Source organism: Gouania willdenowi, chromosome 12 (genome assembly GCF_900634775.1).
Source record: "Gouania willdenowi chromosome 12, fGouWil2.1, whole genome shotgun sequence".
Lineage (NCBI taxonomy): Eukaryota > Metazoa > Chordata > Actinopteri > Blenniiformes > Gobiesocidae > Gouania > Gouania willdenowi.
Window position 1 is genome coordinate 32,880,966 of NC_041055.1, and position 20,402 is coordinate 32,901,367.

The 20,402-nt window shown below is 34.7% G+C and overlaps 1 protein-coding gene across 1 annotated transcript in view; it reads left to right on the plus strand.

The window, feature by feature from the left end:
• rxraa (retinoid X receptor, alpha a) overlaps positions 1 to 20,402 on the plus strand; it is a 103,418-nt gene that overhangs the window by 21,898 nt on the left and 61,118 nt on the right. The window contains exon 2 of the mRNA XM_028462279.1: positions 14,598 to 14,711. Within this exon, the coding sequence (XP_028318080.1) occupies positions 14,598 to 14,711 (114 nt within the window). The remainder of the gene's footprint in view (positions 1 to 14,597; positions 14,712 to 20,402) is intronic.

Genomic DNA, 20,402 nt, shown 5'->3' on the forward strand with positions numbered 1-20,402 from the left:
ACAGTTATTGGAGTTCAGCTGTTAGCTACATATGCTAAAGCTAACATTAGCCCACCTGTTTGATAGTGAAAAATATGTGATATTGTTCTAAAACATGTGGATGAAGGTTTAGTTTGTGTCTCATTTACATTTCTGAATGTGAAGTCTGTCATATCGTCTCATATTACGTCAGATTTTGTCTAGAATTTTACATTTCTGTTTCTCTGTCCACACATTTATGTAAAAACATTTAAATGTGAGATAATTTACCTAAACATGCGTGAGGCTTTATTCAGCATCACATTGGATTTATTTAAAGATAAATAAATATATATATTAAAAAACCCAATAATAATAATTCTATATTTTACATCAGGATCATGGTGTGACATCTGATGGTGTCTGTCTGATCATTGGCTGCACTGTGGTGACCCCGACTTTACACAGAGAACATACGTGATGTTACATAAACATTAATGAGGTTAAAAATATGACCAGTGTTTCTTTCTGACACTTAAGCACACGATTCCATATGAACAGTTGTAGTAATTGACTGCTATGCCCCCCCCCCCCCCCCCCCCCCACCACCACCAATGAGTGTTGCTCTACATCCTGAGGCTCCAGAGGATTGACTTAGTTTAGCCTCAGTGGCTCCATTGATTGACAGCTGTAGTTTCCTGTTCAGACGGAGAGAGAAGCTGAGGTCGATGGGGAACCAGCAGCATTTGGCATTTTACAACATGTCACTCTCCGTTATCTTCTAGAACCATCTCACCCGTCACATCTCACGGCTTATTTACTGAGAAGAAGAAAAACGGCTGCTTTGGTTCCAACTCTATAAAGTCAGAGAATAATCACACATTTTAACTGCAAACTGAGAGCATTTTATGTGTTTTTAATTAGATTTTAAGTCTCAACATGTGGCATACAGTAAAAAACATTCATATTTTATTTATTATCTAAAGCTGTTTATAAAGGGATCCTCCACTGTGTTTAGTTACAAATGTGTCATAAAACCTTGTAAATGTTCTTATTAGTAGATCTATGTCTAACTAATTATTATGAACTTATTCATTTATCATTTGTCATTTTTGCTACAATTTCAGGACATTTAATAACCAGTAAAGTTAAAAATGATGAAATATTGTAACGTGATACTGAGGCCTTATAAAGTATAAATATCATGTTTTATATTAGAAAAGTTAGTTTGTGCCACTTTAAGATGTTTTAAATATTTGTGTTCACATTTCATAAATTAATGACATTAAACTTTTATTAGTTTCAGATGAAGATGCACAGTTTTAAAACCCGTCCAATAATAAGATGTTTCAAAGCTTCCATGACTGTAATTAACTTTAATTCAAATATTTTCCAGTACAATGTGTTATTTAACCAAACTTTGTGTGCATATTTACAGTAACGGCACATGTCATAATTCCCTGTGTTCAGATAATAACCAGTGTGTGTGTGTGTGTGTGTGTGTGTGTGTGTTACACACATTAGCAGATAACACACAAAATGCCTCTATAAAATTAAAGAAAAACACATCAAATTACAACGAACTTACACAAAAGACAACGAAAATAATCAAAATGAATTAATATGAACACAAATACAGGAATTAACAAAAATACACAAAATGAGAACAGAAAAACACAAAATGACAAATTACACAAAATGGCAAGAAAAAGAAACAAACGACTCCAAAAAAGACTCAAAAAACAAAGAAAAAACAACAAAATGAAAAATATTGTGCAAAACAACAATAAAAATACACAAAATGAGAAAATAAATGATGCAAAAAGCATCACTAAAATAAAGACACGACTCCAAAGATACACAAAATTACAACAAAATTTCACAAAAGACAAGGAAAATAATCAAAAAGGCACAAACCTGTCATTATTATTAATCCTGACATAAATGTTGATCATGTGATCACATTTCCCTCCCGTTATCCAATCATATTCATGCTTTGCTCATATTTAAAGCTGTGTTTTTGTTCCTCTGTCAGACAGAAATTATTCATGAAATGAAATCTACATTTGTTGTGTAAATGACCGCTCGCTGTAGGATATTTAATCCCTCTGTGGTCGATGCCAGTCATGTGACTTGACCCACTTTTTGCCTCTTTTTCTACTTTTTCATTCTGTTCTCACTAAGCTCTCATCTCTCCCTGTTCTCCATCGTTCTGGATCTCCTTTCACTCCTTCTCTCTCTCTCTCTCTCTCGTGTTGGCGTCCGTCCCGTTTCTCTCTCTGATCTGAGGATTTGTCTTCTTCACACTCATCTGTTCACATCTTAAAGCTGATTGGCCAATAACTCTGTCCTTGATTCCTCACTTTAAAAAGCAAACGCTGTCACGTGAAGGACGCGACCTTTATCTGACGGACTGAGTTATTATTATTCCCGTCATTCTAACCATCAACACCGTTAGACGTTCCGTTTTATTCCCACCTCGTCCGAGTCAATAATGTGAATTATTTAATGCTATAATAAAACTTTTATTGATTAGGAATAGAGGGAATAAATCCAGCCATTTGGTGGAGTGCCAGCGTTGGGATCCGTTGGTGCTACTCACTGTGCATACTAAGTGAGACTTCCTGTCACACAGATGGATGTTATACAGTGTGTGCAGGTACATCACCACCATGAGAGCAGAGACATATCTGTGAATAAAAACACTAACCAATCACATTGTATTTCCATGCTTCACAAATACACAAAATAACAATAAATTATGCAAAACAGCAACAAAAAGAAACAAAAGACCCCAAAAATGACTCCAAAAAGAAAGAAAGCTACACAAATACACACACAAAACAAGAAATATTATACAAAACAGTGACAAAAATTCACACAATGACAACAAAAAGGCTCTGATTGGTCATTATTCTGATTATTATTATTAGTCCTGACATAAATGACTTCCTGCTCCTTTGATTTTGTAGATAATTTAGAATAATATCAGTTACAGTGGATGAATAACCTTTGATTACGTTTGTGTTTCTAACTTTTGTAGCCACGTCATATTTATGGATGCAGTGAAACGTTTATATTTGTGGAAGCTTCTGGAAAATGTGCAGAAATCCAAACTGAAGAATGGAACTAAACCATACTCCACTGTTTGACTGTGAATGTGTTAAACTAAAAAACTAAGAATATTTTCTGAACAATTTCAACCCATTTTTGCTTATTTTTACCATTTTTCTACAATTCCACTAAAATCACCATATTTTAACATATTTTCATCACTTTTTATTGCCATATTTTTGCTCCTTTTAATGTATTTTTGCTGCATTTCTGACACTTCATCATCACATTTTAATGACTTTTCTGCACATTATTACACTTTCCACTTATAAACCATTTCTACCACTTTTACACCTAATGTCACATATGTTGACCATTATTGTCACTTTTAACCTCTTTTCACCAGATTTCATGATTATTTTTTTGCCAATTTAACCACATTCACCATTTGTCATGTTTATTATTTACAGTTTAAACTAATTGTTCCAATTTTAACACTTTGAACCATTTTTACCACTTTTTCTGTCTGTTTTTATCCACTTTAATTTACAACTTTTAACTAATTTCTGTGGTTTTTAAAATCCCATTTCACCACATTTTCTACCATTTTTGGTCACTTTGAACCATTTTATTAGTGATTAAAACAATGATTTCCATCTTTAAGATGACTATAATAATAATAATAAACGTTACTGGTGAACAGTAGATATTATGAATCAAATGGTTCTGTGTGTGATTTTAATCTTCGTGTGTTGAATCAGATTTAAATCGTAACGCGTGTTCTCGCTTTAGTTGCTGCTTTTTGTTGGACGTACGTTGCATCTCGACCTTATGAATTAATAAACACGCTCTCACGTCTCGGGCGTGTGGTCGTGTTCCCTAAAGTGTCGAGTCATCGTGGACAGAATCTGAGCTGATTTTTCTCAGATTTAGTTGAAGAATCTTTTCTTTAGTCTTTAGTTTATTCTTCTTCTGCTGTTTGTCACACTGGTTGGTTCTCACCAGTTTAAAATAAAACACATGTATGAAGAGTAATGATGTAAGTCTGTCTGTAAATCACACAGTGATATTAAACATGAACACTGTAGCACAGGATGTGAACTTTGTTCTTTGTCTGGTGAAAAGTTCCTTTTTATTCTGTTTCTTTTGGCTAAAGCAGCATCGACTGAATGTTTGTAGTTTAATGTAACCATGGATGATGTATTTCCTACACCCCCCCCCCCCCCCCCTTATGCAGATGTACTGACCACCACAAGCTAGAATCAACACTAAACCTGCTTCTATATGTAATAACTGAATAGTGAGTGAACTTAATGCCCTACTTTTAAAAACTCACCTCAAAGTAATCCATCATCTAGTTTCTGTTTTGCTTTATTTTCAGGGAAACGTTCCTGTTATTAATAAATACTTTATGTTAATGTAACAAATGTAACAGTGTGTTATATCTCTTTACTGACTTTATGGATGGACCCCAAAAACTCCCCTTTATTCCCCTTATAGATGGTCCTGTCTCCACATGACTGTTCTTCAATGTTCATGTCTGTGTTCAACCACCTTCAGCTACAGTGAGGGTCCCTGCTCTCTGGGACCTTTATTATGGAGGGTCCCCACTCTCTGGGACCTTTATTTTGAAGGGTCCCCACTCTCTGGGACCTTTATTTTGGAGGGTCCCCGCTCTATGGGACCTTTATTATGAAGGGTCCCCACTCTTTGGAACCTTTATTTTGGAGGGTCCCCGCTCTCTGGGACCTTTATTTTGAAGGGTCCCCGCTCTCTGGGACCTTTATTTTTGAAGGGTCCCTGCTCTCTGGGACCTTTATTTTGAAGGGTCCCCACTCTCTGGAACCTTTATTTTGGAGGGTCCCTGCTCTCTGGGACCTTTATTTTGAAAAGGTTGAGAACCTATGACGAACTCTGAGGACTGAGCTTTGAAAACGTAATAAATTCCCAGTATTTGATTGTTTATGAAGTTATGGAAGCTTTGCTTAAATAATGTGTAATAATAGTGAAACTAAAATGTTTTCCTTTTATCCGTGAGCTGCAGGTTTTTCTGTTGCCTGGATACGATGGAGACATTAAGTAAATGATCATCACAGACAAATGTTTTATTTTTAAAACAGAATATAGTCACATGCACATTTTTGGTTGAATATCACAGAGAGACAAAAATGTCATTTCTGGTAAAATGTGACCCTGTCACGAAAATAATACTTTATTTTTTTTTATGCATCACTAATTACACATTTTTTAACGTGCTGCGACACATCTTTTAAACTCAATATGTTGTGTCGTATTATAGCGCTTCATTATGATTTAGGTGATAACGTAAAATATGAATAAATTGTGTTTCAAACTATGAAAAATTAATCAAAGTTAAATTTGTGTCACAAACTTCATGAGAATGGGCTGAAAATATGTGTAATATGACGGATTTCATGTACATTACATACATTACTTCTACTAACTTGTATTAAGCCATTTATTATTGTTATTTTCTCATTCACTAGTTCAACATTAACAATAACATGATCTATCTTTTCATATCAATATGTCTATAACTTCATAGCCAGCGATTGGATAGTTGTGGTTATTATTAAAGAAAATAATATTAGTAATAATAATAGACTAAAATGTGTGGCGTGTGTGTTAAACTAGTTATTAAAAACAGAAATGTTAAAACAAAAACAGAGGGTAGAGAGAGTTAGCATGTAAAATACAACCTGGACCCACAGACGTAATATCATGTAATATATATGTGTCAAACTAAAGGCTCGGGGGCCAATTCTGGCCCTTCAGAGCATCTGATTGGGTCGCAGGAGAAAGTGAAAAAACATCAATCATTGTGTAAATTAACAAATAATTCACTTCTAAAATGTTGTTGAAAGAATTTTTCCAAAATCCTGCAGTTTTTCTCAATTTATTCCACAAATTCTCCCCAAATTAAATAAAATTTGGTCAATAAATCAAAGGACATGTACACGTCTGTCACTTATTGCTTATTGTTGATGCCTTCTATACTTTATGTCTAATTTATTACTAAAAGTACAAACTTGGGAACATTCATGTTGAAATTGTTCATTTTTCAACCTATGACCTGTGGCCCACTTGTGATCAGAACTGGGCCGTATTTGGTCCCTGAACTAAAATGTTTGACATCCCTGATTTAAATCCTAGTTTATTATCACTATGCAGCAGATAAAAATAATAAGTGTACAGTAACAAAGGTCAGATAATGATGAATATCTGATCATATATTAGTTATTATTACATGTTGTATTAAACATTCACAGACAGACACAATCAAAGTAAAACATGGTTAGAGGAGGAAAAATAAGCCTTCATTAATCTAACGTCTGTTCATCGACGCTTTTCCACGAGTCGGTCACATGATGAACTCTGTCCAAAACGAACGGCCTAGTTAACATGTTTCCTCTCTACTAGTTACTACTACATGTTTCAGTGTTCGACTAGTAAATTAGTCCAGTTAAAGACCTCACTAGTAGGGGAACTGATATCTGATATATGATCAATCAGCTTTCCATACAGCAGATATTTCCCTGTCCGTGTGAAATACTGTATATACCATATTAAACTCTGCTTTAATAATGGACTACGAGAGAAAATTCATCCCATACTTTTCAGGCTTCACAGTTTATTCAATTTAACGATAAACATGTATTTTTCTCCCTGATTAACGGCTGCAGTCGAGGTCGTTGTGTTCACAGCATTGGTCCTCCTTCATAGTGTTGGAGTGATCAATAAATATTATGTAAGGAGGACAGATACTGTAACACATTTAAACAGAGACTGTAACACGTCTACAGCAGTGGTTCTCAACCTGGTCATGTATAGACAGGGCCGTCTATGGGGGATAAAGGGGCCCATCCATAAAATGATGGTCTATTGTTCTATGAATCTGTGATAACCACGTTTATTTATTCATCTGAATAATATCCACTGTTATCCAGGAACGTTTATTATTATTATTATTATTATTATAGTCATCTTAAAGATAAAAATCATTCTTTTAATCACTAATAAAATGGTTCAAAGTGACCAAAAATGGTGGAAAAGGAGGTGAAATGTGATTTTAAAAACTACAGAAATTGGTTTAAAGTTATAAATTAAAGTGGATAAAAACATTTAGTTTAAACTGTAAATAATAGACATGACAAATGGTGAATGTGGTTAAATTGGCAAAAATAATAATGAAATCTGGTGAAAAGAGGTTAAAGTGACAATAATGGGTCAATATATGTGACATTAGGTGTAAAAGTGGTAGAAATGGTTTATAAGTGATGAACATGTCTGGAAAGTAGAAAAATGTGTAGAAAAGTCATTAAAATGTGATGTAGAAGTGTCAGAAATAGGAGAAATGTAGCAAAAATACATTAAAAGGAGCAAAAATATAGAAATAAAAAGTGATGTAAATATGTTAAAATATGGTGAGTTTGGTGAAGTTGCAGAAAAATGGTAAAAAAAATACCCTCACATGCATGTTTTACCAAATCATTTAAATAAAAAAGCAATATTGTCATTTCTGTTTCAGAAGGTGAATTTTCTGAGAACACATTCAATATTCATAAGCTCTGTCTCATTGATCAAACATTTATGGAAACAAACATACTGGCATTTCTGCTTGATTTTGTTTAATAAGTTAAAACAAATAATAAAAACAATATCACCATAAAAGTCTGTATTTTTAGGACCTACAAATCTAAACTATGTTGTTGAATGAATGTAAATATCCTACATAAAGCGTAATAATGCTGTAATCAGCAGATACTGTAGCTATCGCCTCAGGTTATCGTTACTCTTTGTAGTTTTGATGGATCTACTCAGGCTTTGGAGCCACTTGATGTATAATGTGAGCTTGAAGGTATGTTTAAATATGGCTTTATTTTTGCTGATGGTGCAGAAATGTCCAGGAACAGGATGAGATGTTACACGTCTTATTAACTGGAGTCGTTTAAGATTCTTACCTCATAGATATACTGTATTTAAAAGTCATTTATCAGGAATGCAGCTCTGAGACATTTCCAACATTCACCTTCATGGAATGTGTGTTTTAACCTTCATCAAACTGTCACAACATGGATAAATATAATCAGATACACTAGGACGTAAACACTGAATACATCACATTTATTCACTTTAACATATGTTTTGGTTTTTACACTAAAATAATGTATTTATTAGCTTTTTTTTTTTTGTCATTTTTTCTACTAAAATCATTTGCAAATGTTTAACATGGACTGTGTGACTGAGGAAAACAGAAAAAAATCAGTATTTAAAGCATGTTACTGAACGAGAAGTGTAAAAAAAAAAACATAAATATATACAAATAAAGTACAGTGTTAGTGTTTTCTTTTTCCATTTGTAATTGATTATCTGTCTCAGTTCATCCACTTCTGTTTGGTTTCTTTTATTAAACTTCCTGAAATCGTACCAAACATGATAAAAAGATTATATCACAGATAACATGTCCTTTTGTCAGCCACTCATTTAACAGTAAAAATCCCAAAGAAATAACATAATATTATAAACATATTATTAAAAAAAGAAGAAAAAATTAACTTGCTGGAATTTATTCATTTTTTTTGTCTATAAAACATCAAAGCAGAAAGAAAATGTCACTCAGACCTCATCCCACTCGACCCCCCCCCCCCCCTTTTCTTTTTTTATGTACTAAGGACACTAATGAACTTTGACCTTGATCTTGGTCGCCCTGGCAACAGGAGACAGGAATTCTTTTGGAGACGCCAGATGCTGCAATGGCTGGAAATCTCGTAAAGATCTGCATGTATTTGATTGAAAAGGTTTGGTTTTGTGAGATCTTGTAAACTATGGGGGGGGTCAGACCCCACCCCCTCCAGTGGACTCCTCTGCTTATTGTTGGTCTGCTTTCATTAGGACCTTGTCATTAACCCCGTCTTTTATTAGCCTCGTATTAATACAAGTCTTTCTTTGATTAGCAGAACATCTCAAAGAGTTTCTTTCATTAGCACCAGGCTGTAAACGCTGGATGTGATTTCATTAGTAGGCCATGTTTAATGTTCCTCTGCTGATTGGTTGTTATTTTCTGAGGGGGGTTGGTTGTATGGTTGGATGGTTGGTTGGTTAATTGGTTGGTTGGTCATGCACTTCTCAAAGCCAATGAGATCACTGTTGCTCCTACAGTGAAGAACCAGATCAAACATTTGTGTAATGAAGGACGTGATGATACAGGAAACGTGTCGAGGCAACGTTCCTCCACCTGCGTCTACACGTCTGAACGCTTTCATCATCAGCTTCAAGGCATGAAAGTCATTTATCACAGCAGCAGAAACAAAAAACAGATCTGTTTTCATCCAAGTGGAACATTCTACACGTCAATCACCAGATATTTGTGTTCAATCTTCCAACTCACAGCAACATGTAAAGGATATGTGTTAAAATAAAGTGGGAAAAAGGCTTCAAAGTGTCAGTATTTTTGGAACAAGGAAAAAAAGACAATAATCATGTCAGTTGTAAATATAGCTCTGCTTTTATTTGACTTTAACTTTCAGACATATTTACTCTAGGAATATAAAAGAAAAAATAACATAAGTAAGTCCAATGTTTCCTTATTTTAAAGTGTCAGTCTAAAATTAAAACCAAATCAAGTTTGTGACATTCTTCAACTCATGCCTTCAACAATAGATCTTATAACATTTATTATTGCGATACATTATCCCACCTTTATTACTTTATTTCCTTTTTTAGAAGGTTGTCCTATAGTGACCTCCATACCAGTGGTTGTTTACCTTTTATTATTATTATAGTCATTTTAAAGATGGAAATCCTGGTTTTAATCACAAATAAAATGTGTTCAAAGTGAAATGGGATTTTAAAAACCACAGAAATTAGTGCAGAAAAGACCATGAAATTTGATGAAGTGTCAGAAATGGGAGTAATGTTGCAAAATACATTAAAAGTAGCAAAAATATTGTGAGAAAAAGTGATGAAAATAGGTTAAAATATGGTGATTTTGGTGGAATTGTAGAAAAATGGTAAAAATAAGCGAAAATTGGCTCAAAATGTTCGGGAAATATTTGTAGTTTCATGAAGGCATCTGTTGACCCCCTCCCAGTGTCTCACAACCCCAATGTTGAGAACCCCTGGTCTACAGGACTCCACATCCCACAATGCAATGCACCAAACTTTTCCAACAAAGCCAATAAGAGAGTTTTACAGTGAAAGTAAAAACAAACTTTGGAGCGACAATTTCAACCTTTTACATCTACAGTATAAATATATATTTTCCAATCACTTGATCTTGTATTTATTGATCTATGAGGCCTGTACTTTTATCTTTATCTAATAAAAAGGTTTTCTTTCATCATCCACTTGAAGCCATGAGCAGTGATTTATTACAGCAGCAGATACTACAGTCAGATCTGTTTTCATTCTACACGTCAATCACTTGATATTTGAAGTTCAGACTAAGTTCCAACTCACAGCAACATGTAAAGGATATGTTCTTTTTTTCTATTTATTTTAAATCTAATTTGTCCAATCGTGGGGTGTTGCCTTTACGCTTTAGGTGGAATTCCAGAGTCCGTTCTCAGCGTTTGTGCGTCCCGTGGGAACGTTATTTCATAGCTGGCCATGCTGTGTTCAGGGCTGCTGTCTCCATAACTTAGGCTTGATTTGGGGGAAAAGTTGAGTTGAAAGCTGCTTTCACATGTTCGTGAACTAATGTTGGATGACACGGCTCCGAGTGTCATTGTTTGCCCTCCGATCCCTCTGGTCCAAGCAGGAATGTCATGTATTCTTTAGGAATTTAATAATTTAGAAACGATGGGGAAGATATTAGTGGCCAACAGTTAAGAAGAAGTCGACCATTGTGGGAGAAAAACATGTTATTATAACAAAAGGGATCCTCCACTGTTTTTACAAATATGGTTTAAAGTCTTCTAAATGTAGATCTATGTCTAACAAAACACATTATTATGTTCCATATGGGACTACTTTACAGTCTGTGTTCCTCCATCTTGAAATCATGTGATTGATGATGTCACACGGCTTCACTTCCTGTAAACATCTCATTGTTTTCTATTGGAGTGAAACATTCAGCCTGATTTTTATATCATTTAGTAGATTTTAGGTAATTTAGTAACTTTTTACATCATTTAACAGCTTCTTCAGTCATAATAACAAACTTTGCTGCTTTTGGTTTCTCTAAAGAAACTGGAAAAGTTAAAGATTTAAAGTTTATGAAAAAAGAATATAAACAGTTTTTAAAAATCTGTGACCGCAGGGGGCGACAGTTCTAACTCTGAGGTTTGGTAGTAGACAATGAAGCAGAGAATAAGAGCTCTCCTAAAATACCTTTACTCTCCCTTAAACAGTGCGCTGACACGCTCTGGTGGCTGAAGTTAGAGAGTAAATCACAGACTGTTGAAGAAAGTTTCTTTTTAGATTTTATTGAAAAAACACAACCTGGTCAAAATGCCCAGTTACAATGTTTGCTGCAGTGAAAAGACTTTCCTGGTTAAATAAAGGTTAAAAAAAAATAATATTAATAATAATAACAATTTAAAAACATTTAAAAAATGGTTGCATTTTGAATCAATCCCAGAATCTTGCGACATAATATCGCGATATATCACCGAATTGATTTTTATCATCACCCCTAGTCACTACTGTTTATAATTTTATATTTATGCTGAAATTGCATCAGATTATGTTGCAAGAAATGTGACCTGTTTGTTTGCTACACGTTTGATCTTTAACCACACGTTTTAATCCAGTTTTTTGTAATACCGCCAACAGGTAGAATCACACACAGCCGTATGATTACGTAGATTTTAAACACGATTATAAGCGACGTTGGACATATTTGAATAGAAAAATCATGTGTAAAAGTTGGAGTCCTTTGTTTTATCTTCATGTTAGCAGCTCCGTGTGATGGTTCACATGTGAACATTAATAACACAGTTAGTGAATCAGTGTGAAGTGTTAATCTACTCCTTTATTCATTCTCTGCAGATCACTTTTGGTTTTTAGTGCAAAGACGAGTAAATGTTTCATTTTAAACGTAGATGATCTCAGTCGATAGTTTTTTAATCCACACGAATAATTCCTTCAGTTTACTGAGATATTAACCAGTTCTAATCTACTCCAGATGTTATTATTCACAGTGATGATCAGATCTTTTCATATTAAATCTTAATGATGCTCATAAAACGCTTCCAGATGAAATCTTGTTGCGTTTCCAAACAGAAAACTTAATACAATTGTATTTTTTTACAGAAGGTTATTATGCTTCAATTAATATTTCAATCTCTCCAATAAAGATGATCTCACTTTTTCAAAACCCAGACTATATGATCAAAGCATTAAAGGACACGTTACACACACACACACACACACACACACACACTGCCTGATAGCAGCCCCATAAGCAGGAAAATATCAGCGCAGACGGCTTATCATGGGGAACTAATTCAATATCCTTTCGCCTGTTTTAAATGTCATTCTTTGAGCTCATCTGGAGTGACATGTTTTTCATGGTGGAAATAAAGGAGCTTTATTGGGATCAGGAACACGGGGAGCGAGGGGTGAGACGGGGGACTGTGGGTGGTGGTGGTGGTGGTGGTGGACGTTCTGCTGGAAAACCAGAAAAGAAGTTTTTAAAGTGGAACAAATCTTTGATACAGTCATGAAGTTAAAGTGAAAATGTTTGGAGGACTTTTAGATCTAGGCCTGGTCTATTTATTTATATATATATATATATATATATATGATCATGTGATTAATCCATTTTACTTTTGAGATGTTTTTCAAAGCAACATCACATTAGATCAATATTATGATAAATATTATCCAGATAGAACCTTTTCAGGATCAATAAATCTGGATAACCAGTTTAAATTCTGATTTAGATTTGTTTATATTTCTAAAACCAGTGATGTCATTGCTTTATTATCCTGTTTTATTATTGTATTCATCACTAGAAATAATCTAAAAACAACAATATTTTTTATTGTGATGAATAAAAATCACTTAGTGACAGAATTAAATGTATTATTAATATAATATATAATATTAATATATTATTATTATTAGTATTATTATTATTACTGTTATAATCTATGTAATCACTGTAGGCTGATGGATGAACTCATCACATTAAAACCTTATGAATAAATTAAAGATCTACAGTAAATATAGGATTATTTGATACACTTTTGCTTCTGCTGGATCAATGAAATCCAGATTTTATGGATCAAACTAATCCCAATCCTACTAAAAAGTTCTGAAAAACTCAAACTAAAGGTTTGATCTGGATCAAAATTAAGATTGTATGACATGATCTCATCCAGATTCTGAGATGATTTCTAAAATGTAGAATTAAAGATTTAGTGGCGTTTAAAAAGCTTTTTAGTTTATATCCGCTCACTTGTAGCTCTTGTTGTTTCCTAGATGATGTCAGTGAAGGAGCGCTAAGTGCTAATGCTAGCCTGGAGGCGCTACGACCTCCTCAGATGCCTCTTTGTGTCAGATAATGACTTCCACCCTGTGACCCCAGAGACAGACAGTAGGACGGCCCGTCTCGTCCCTCCAGGCGCACCCCCCCCGCCCCCCCCCCCCCCCCCCCCCCCCCCCCCCCCCCCCCCGGCTTAGTGCCCAATGTGAAGCAGCTAACCTTATTCCCCTCGTGTCCCGTTCAGCCTTCTGTGGCGTCACCCAGCCCTACCTGCTGTCCGTTCATGGCCCCTGAACCGTGAGACACCGGGGGCAGGTCCTCAGGGGTCAGAGGGTGGTACGGTCCTCCTGGAAACTCTTTAAACTCTTTGTGTTTCAGAAAATCTGAAATATCCTCCAAATATCCTCCAGGCAAATTCTTCCTGTGAGTCAGTAAAACCACATCAGATCTCCTTTTTCTCTCCTTAAACTGCAACATTTTAGCATTTCAATGTTTTTAAAGCCATTCCAACTCTATTAATGTTTTAGATTAATGTAAATATGATTCACGTATGTATATATATGTGACAATATTAAAATTCAGCATTTCTCCTCAGAATTGATTTTTTTTGTTTTTGTTTTTTTCATTGTATTATTTAGTTATGATATTTTTATCATTATATTTGTTATCATATCATTTATCTTTTATTATTATATTTTTCTTAATCATTATATTATTTATTATTGTATTATATTATTTATTTTTTTTACATTATACTTTCCATTATTATATTATTATTTATTATTATTATATCCATACATCAATTTTCTGACCCGCTTGTTCTTGTTTTCCGGGTTGCAGGGTATTATTATATTATTATTATTTATTTTATTTTATTATTGTATTATTTATATTATATTTATTTTTCATGAAATAATTTATTGTTACATAATTTTTTATTATTATTTTTTTTGTGAGCGTTTTTGATTTTGAAGTTTCATTATTATGATTTTCTTCTTGAAATGTCCATTCCAATTTAAATCAATTCTTCTTCTTCTTCTTCTTCTTCTTCTTCTTCTTCTTCTTCTTCTTCTTCTTCTTCTTCTTCTTCTTCTTCTTCTTCTTCTTCTTCTTCTCCTCCTACGTTCTTCAGGGTTCTTGAAGCCCCAGTGCTCGTTGGCTCCTCCCATGCAGCGAGGTCGTTCAGGTGACCCGTGTTCCTGCTATAGCGGCGTGTGTCCCCTCCATCAGCGCCGCCTCTCCACAGGTAACACATGATTTTATTAGAACTATAGAAGTTATGGTTTGTTTTCATGTTCTTCACATTCAAAGCGTTGTTTTGTTTCACTCACAAACTGGAAAATAATCTTTTAAAGAACTTAAATCTGCTGGACAATAAAGTCTTTCATCAGATAAATACATAATGTAGGCCTCATAGATTAATAAATAAAAGATGATTTGCTCAGGAACAAAAAAAAATAAAATGTTGAAATTGCCGCTATAAAGTTTGCTTTGATCTCCACTGTAAACTCTAGGGATGCACTGGAATAATGATTATTGGCCGAACACGGAAAGGATGATTATGCAAATTATTAATATAATTAAATGTATGGCAGCTATATGAATGTGTACTAACCTCACTCACTAATATTAAAGCATTGTAATTGTATACATTAATATTATTGCTTCAAAGAATAAATCATGTAAATATATGAAAATATTTATGTTGACATTCCAACAATGCACGGTGTATAGTCAGTGTGTTGACATGCTGTGACACATCAATCACAGCAGTACTTTTCATAGTTTTCACTCTGCTTTGATGACGTCATCATATCTGGTTTTTGTGAATAAAAGCAGAAAAAAAATGCCATTTTTTTTGTGCATCATTAATAAACGCAGTAAAAATGAAATAAAAACTCTACAGCAGTGTTTTTTAACCACTAATTAGTCTAGAAAACATTTTTGTAAACCAACATTCTTAACGTTTAACAACACAGAACAACAAAGAAAATTTAATTATTATTTAGTATAAATGTATTTATTACTAATAATGATATATTTATTTATTATATAAATATAATGTAAAACAGACAGAATAAAGTTAAATCGTAGTTCTAATCATATTTCATGTTTTGTTTTATTTTTGTATCTAAGACTCTTTGATAAGAACGACTGTATATTGTTAATAAAACATTTTCAGCTCAAATATGTTGAAAAACACTGGTTTACAGGACTCCACATCCCATAATGCAATGGTAATAACAATGTCAATAAGAGAAAGTTTACAGTGTTCAAATGATCATTATTTATGGATTTATGAGGTCTAAATCTTAATAATTATCTGATGATTTGTTTTGTTTATTATTCTGAAACACTTGTAGAATGTTCTTTTCTTTATTTATTACTAGTTTGTTCTGCGTTGGTTTTGTATTTAAAGGTTAAATAAACTGTGGTCGTACATTAGGATGATTTTATTCTACAGTTGTTGCTCCAGTTTTTGTCTTTTTGATCTGAAAACTTTTTGTACGAGACACAAATGTAGGAAGTGTCATACCTGCTTATGGTTTATAGATCTTTATTGAGCTTTATGTTTCTCATCTGGACACACACACACACACACACACACACTGATGGCTGTGATTGATGGCGTGTTTGCGTGTGGAGCCCAGTAATGGGGACACATCAGCCCAGTCTGGGGCTGGTCCAGGTCTGGTATGTGTCTAATGAATAGTTATTGGTTCTAATGAAAGGTTGTGGGTTCAATTCTCTATAGAACATGTGGTTAGTTTTGATGGATTCATCCGTCATTCTCAGCCTGCAGCTCTACTTCCTGTCAGAGCAGCTCTACTTCCTGTCAGAACAGCTCTACTTCCTGTCAGAGCAGCTCTACTTCCTGTCAGAGCAGCTCTACTTCCTGTCAGAGCAGCTTTACTTCCTGTCAGAGCAGCTCTACTTCCTGTCAGAGCAGCTCTACTTCCTGTCATGTGAGAACAGATGATTATTTTCACTCTGCTTTTTAACACTTCTGTAATTATATTACCTCCTCATCATCAATGAGAATCTTCTAGAACGTCTGTCTGTGTATTTTAGAATATTAATAAGTAACATTCCCAGTTTAATCTGTCTCATTTCAACACTCAATTAGAGTTGTTTTTATTTATATTCAAAAGCTTCAGTATTTACAATATTTCTGAGAAATCTTTGTATTCTTTGAATAACTAAATTAATTAAAGAGACAGAAGTTTAGAGAGGAAATGAAGGAGGAAATAAAGTTTCTACCAGAAATTCTTTATTTGTTCCTCACACAGAGAGGTCTAAACTATCACTGAAACAAAACGTTTTAATTCCCTGACTGGTTTGTGACAAGAACGTAAATTAAAGAAGTAAACACAGAGAATGACAGAAAAATACACAAAATGACTACGAATACACATTACAACAGATACGCTAAACATTGCAGAAATAATACACAAAACAACAGCAAAATACACAAAATTTCTACAAATACACAGCATTACAGAAAAAAGTCTAAACAAAACGACACAAAATTAGAGCAAAAATATACAATGAACACATTTTTGTGGCCTCAGCTGTTATAAAAGTTGCTCATCACTGCCATAAGTAATAGTAAACTATACATCCTGGTATTTCTCACCTACTAAATACTCATATAGTCACATTGATAATTACTAATGGACGTGTTGTGTGTGACTCAACTTTAATCTGTGAGGATAAAACAACACGTTGGTCTTAATGGATTGTTTTTAATGCCCTGAAGCATAAAGTTAATCTTCCTATGGTTCGTTCCCGGTACAGAGGGAACATGAACACACGTCTGATACCAGGAAGAAGAAGTTCAAAGCAGGACAAAATGCTCTGATGTCAGAAAAATAACGTCAAAAAACATCAAAGGCAGTGAAACAGATGCTATAGGAAGAGAAGAAGCAGCTTCTACAATCATTACATACTATTAGACTGTGTGTGTGTGTGTGCGTGCGTGCGTGTGCGTGCGTGCGTGTGTGTGTGTTTCAAACGTCTCAGCTGGTGGAGGTTGAAATGTTTCCTGGTCCATGTGTCACATGATCACATGATCACATCCCTCTCTGTGTTAAACCATCATGTTGGGGTTATTTTAGGAGCATCAGAGATTATTATTGATTCTGTTTATGAGGTAAAATAATGAGAAAATATTAATATATAAGTTTTTTTGTGACCAGGAAGAGTCACATGATCAACGTTTATGTCACTATTTAGAATAAAGACCGATATGAGCGTTAAAACAGGAAATAAATAAAAAAGGCTTTGTGTGTATTGTTCCTGGTGGTTTGTTGTGTTTTCTGTCATTTTTGTGAGTTTTTGTTGTTGTTTTGTGTATTTTCATGTTGTTTTGTGTGTCTTTTGAGTCATTTTGCTGCTATTTTGTAGGTTTTTCTTTCATTTTGTTGGTTATGTTTGACCACATTTTGTGTATTTACATCAGGCGTCGCACAAAATTAGACCTAGTCCTGCATGTGGTCCCCATTGTTGTTGTTTGTGTATTTTTGTTGTTACTTTGTGTGATTTTTTTTCTTACTTTTATAGTTGTTTTCTATAATTCTGAACACATATGTTTTAATTTAAATATATGTGTATTTATTGTTTCATATGTTATGAGTCGTGTGTGTGGTGTTTTCTTTTTTGTCCTTTGTGTGTATTTTTGTCTCCTTTGTGTATTTTTCTATCGTTTTGTCGTTTAATGCGTTCACTTTGGGGACACCACAATATTAGACCTGGGGCTGCATGTGGAAACAAACTAAAGGAGAAACTCTGCATTTCCTCCAGAAACCAAACATTAAATGTGTTTTTTCTTTCTTCTATCATAAGTATGTGTTTCTCCTATTTGTGGCGTGTGCGGTGTGTGAAGTGGTGAGACGAGGGAAAGGCGTAAGAGACGCCATTGGAGAGCAGAGCCTTCACAATGCAGGCCTTGTGCTGTGATCTGCTCTGTCCTCACTGAGCTGAGTGCAGGAATGGAAAAGATTATCCACAGGAATGTCTGGGGTGCCCTCAAAACGGAGCTGGCCTCGTGACCGGCCAATAGGAGCGCGGCGTTGGGAGCGGCGGGCTAATTTTTTCCTGATGAACTCAGCCGCCCACTCCACAGCGCCGTCTGATTGCTACGACTCACATATGGTCCGTGTTTAGAGGGTCCAAATGACACCAGCAATTCAGCCTGGAGAAAGGGGGTATATTAGCCCCTCCCCCTCCCCTCTCTTTACTTCATTAGTTTTGGAGCGCTGCATGGAAAACATAAGTGGACAGAGTCTGATTGCATTAACCCAGGTGTGCAATTAACTTTAGATTTATTCTCATTATTATTAACCAACCAATGCCAAACTTGCTTACATCAGTGGTTCTCAACCTTTTCAAAATAAAGGTCTCAGTGAGTGGGGACCCCCATCTATAAAGTCAGTAAAATGATGGTCCATTGTTTTATGAATCTGTGATAAACACATTTATTTATTCATCTGAATAATATCCACAGTTATCCAGGAACGTTAATTATTATGTGGCCAATAGTATATAGCAATGGTTCCCAAACTGTGGTACTTGAACACCTCACAGAAACATTTGTCAGTTTATTTTTTAACATCATAGATTTTTTTTTTATGTGCACACAGAGTTGTTTCTCATCCCTCAATAATATTTTGTGGCACAACTTTGTAAAATGCACCAAAAGGTGGAGTTCAAATTCTAAAACGAGCAAAACATCAGAAATAAATGAATAAAAAGACGAGACACAGGAAACCTGCAGACACAAGTAAATAATGTGTAACATGAGCTAAGGGGTGCATGGGGCAATAAATACAATATACACTAGAATATAGTCATCTTAAAAATATAAATCATTGTTTTAATCAGAAATAAAATGGGTTAAAAGTGGAAAAGGAGGTGAAATGGGATTTTACAAACCACAGGAATTGGTCAAAAGTTGTAAATTAAAGTGGATAAAAACATACGGTAAAAAGTGGTAAAAATGGTTCAAAGTGTCAATATTGGAACAATTAGTTTAAACTGGTAAATAATGGGCATCACAAATGGTAAATGTGGTTAAAATGGCAAAAATAATCATGAAATCTGGTGAAAAGAGGTTGACATTAGGTGTAAAAGTGGTAGAAAGGGTTTATAAGTGATGAACATGTCTGGAAAGTGGAAAAATGTGTAGAAAAGTTATTAAAATGTGATGTAGAAGTGTCAGAAATGGGAGAAATGTAGCAAAAATACATTAAAAAGAACAAAAATTGTTGACCACGCCTGGTTTTCGTGAAACTTCAGTAAAAAGTGTTTGTTTTTTCTTTGCTTTTCAGTAACGCTGCAGTAAGTAAAGCCTGTGCAGAAGATCCAGTGTGTGTTTGTGGACATTGTGGTCACATGGTGAGCTGTGGGCGGAGCAAACTGAAGGGGGCGGTGCTTGTAAAGGGTGCTGGGGTTAAAGAGGCTCCTCATGTTTCCCAACGCGGGGTCCTGAGGAGGTGAGCAGGGTCAGGGACGTGGAGCTTGTTAGTATCGGCCTCTCTAATTGGCTGGTCAGCGTGTCTGCTTCCTGTGGGGTCAAAGGTCAGAGAGATTAAGTTACTTCACTAGTTATTATAACACACAGACTTTAGTAAAGAATCTGCTTCTATTCCAGCTCTAGGACATGTATCTGTTCTTCTTCTGTGGTGGAGGGACGATAACCAGCATTCTATGTTATTCATTATCCTTCTTCTGTTTACATTACACACTTATCAAATATCACATGACTCAAACTAAAACCACCTCCTTCTGCTTTTTATTCTGTTTTTAAAGGAATGTGTAGACGTTTAGGAGCAGAAAATAAAAGAAGTGTTGTTCCTGGTTTGGTGTTGTGAACCTTGTGATTGTCTGATCTGAAGACCACATTATCAGTATTTATGTCAGCATTTAGAAGAAAGAA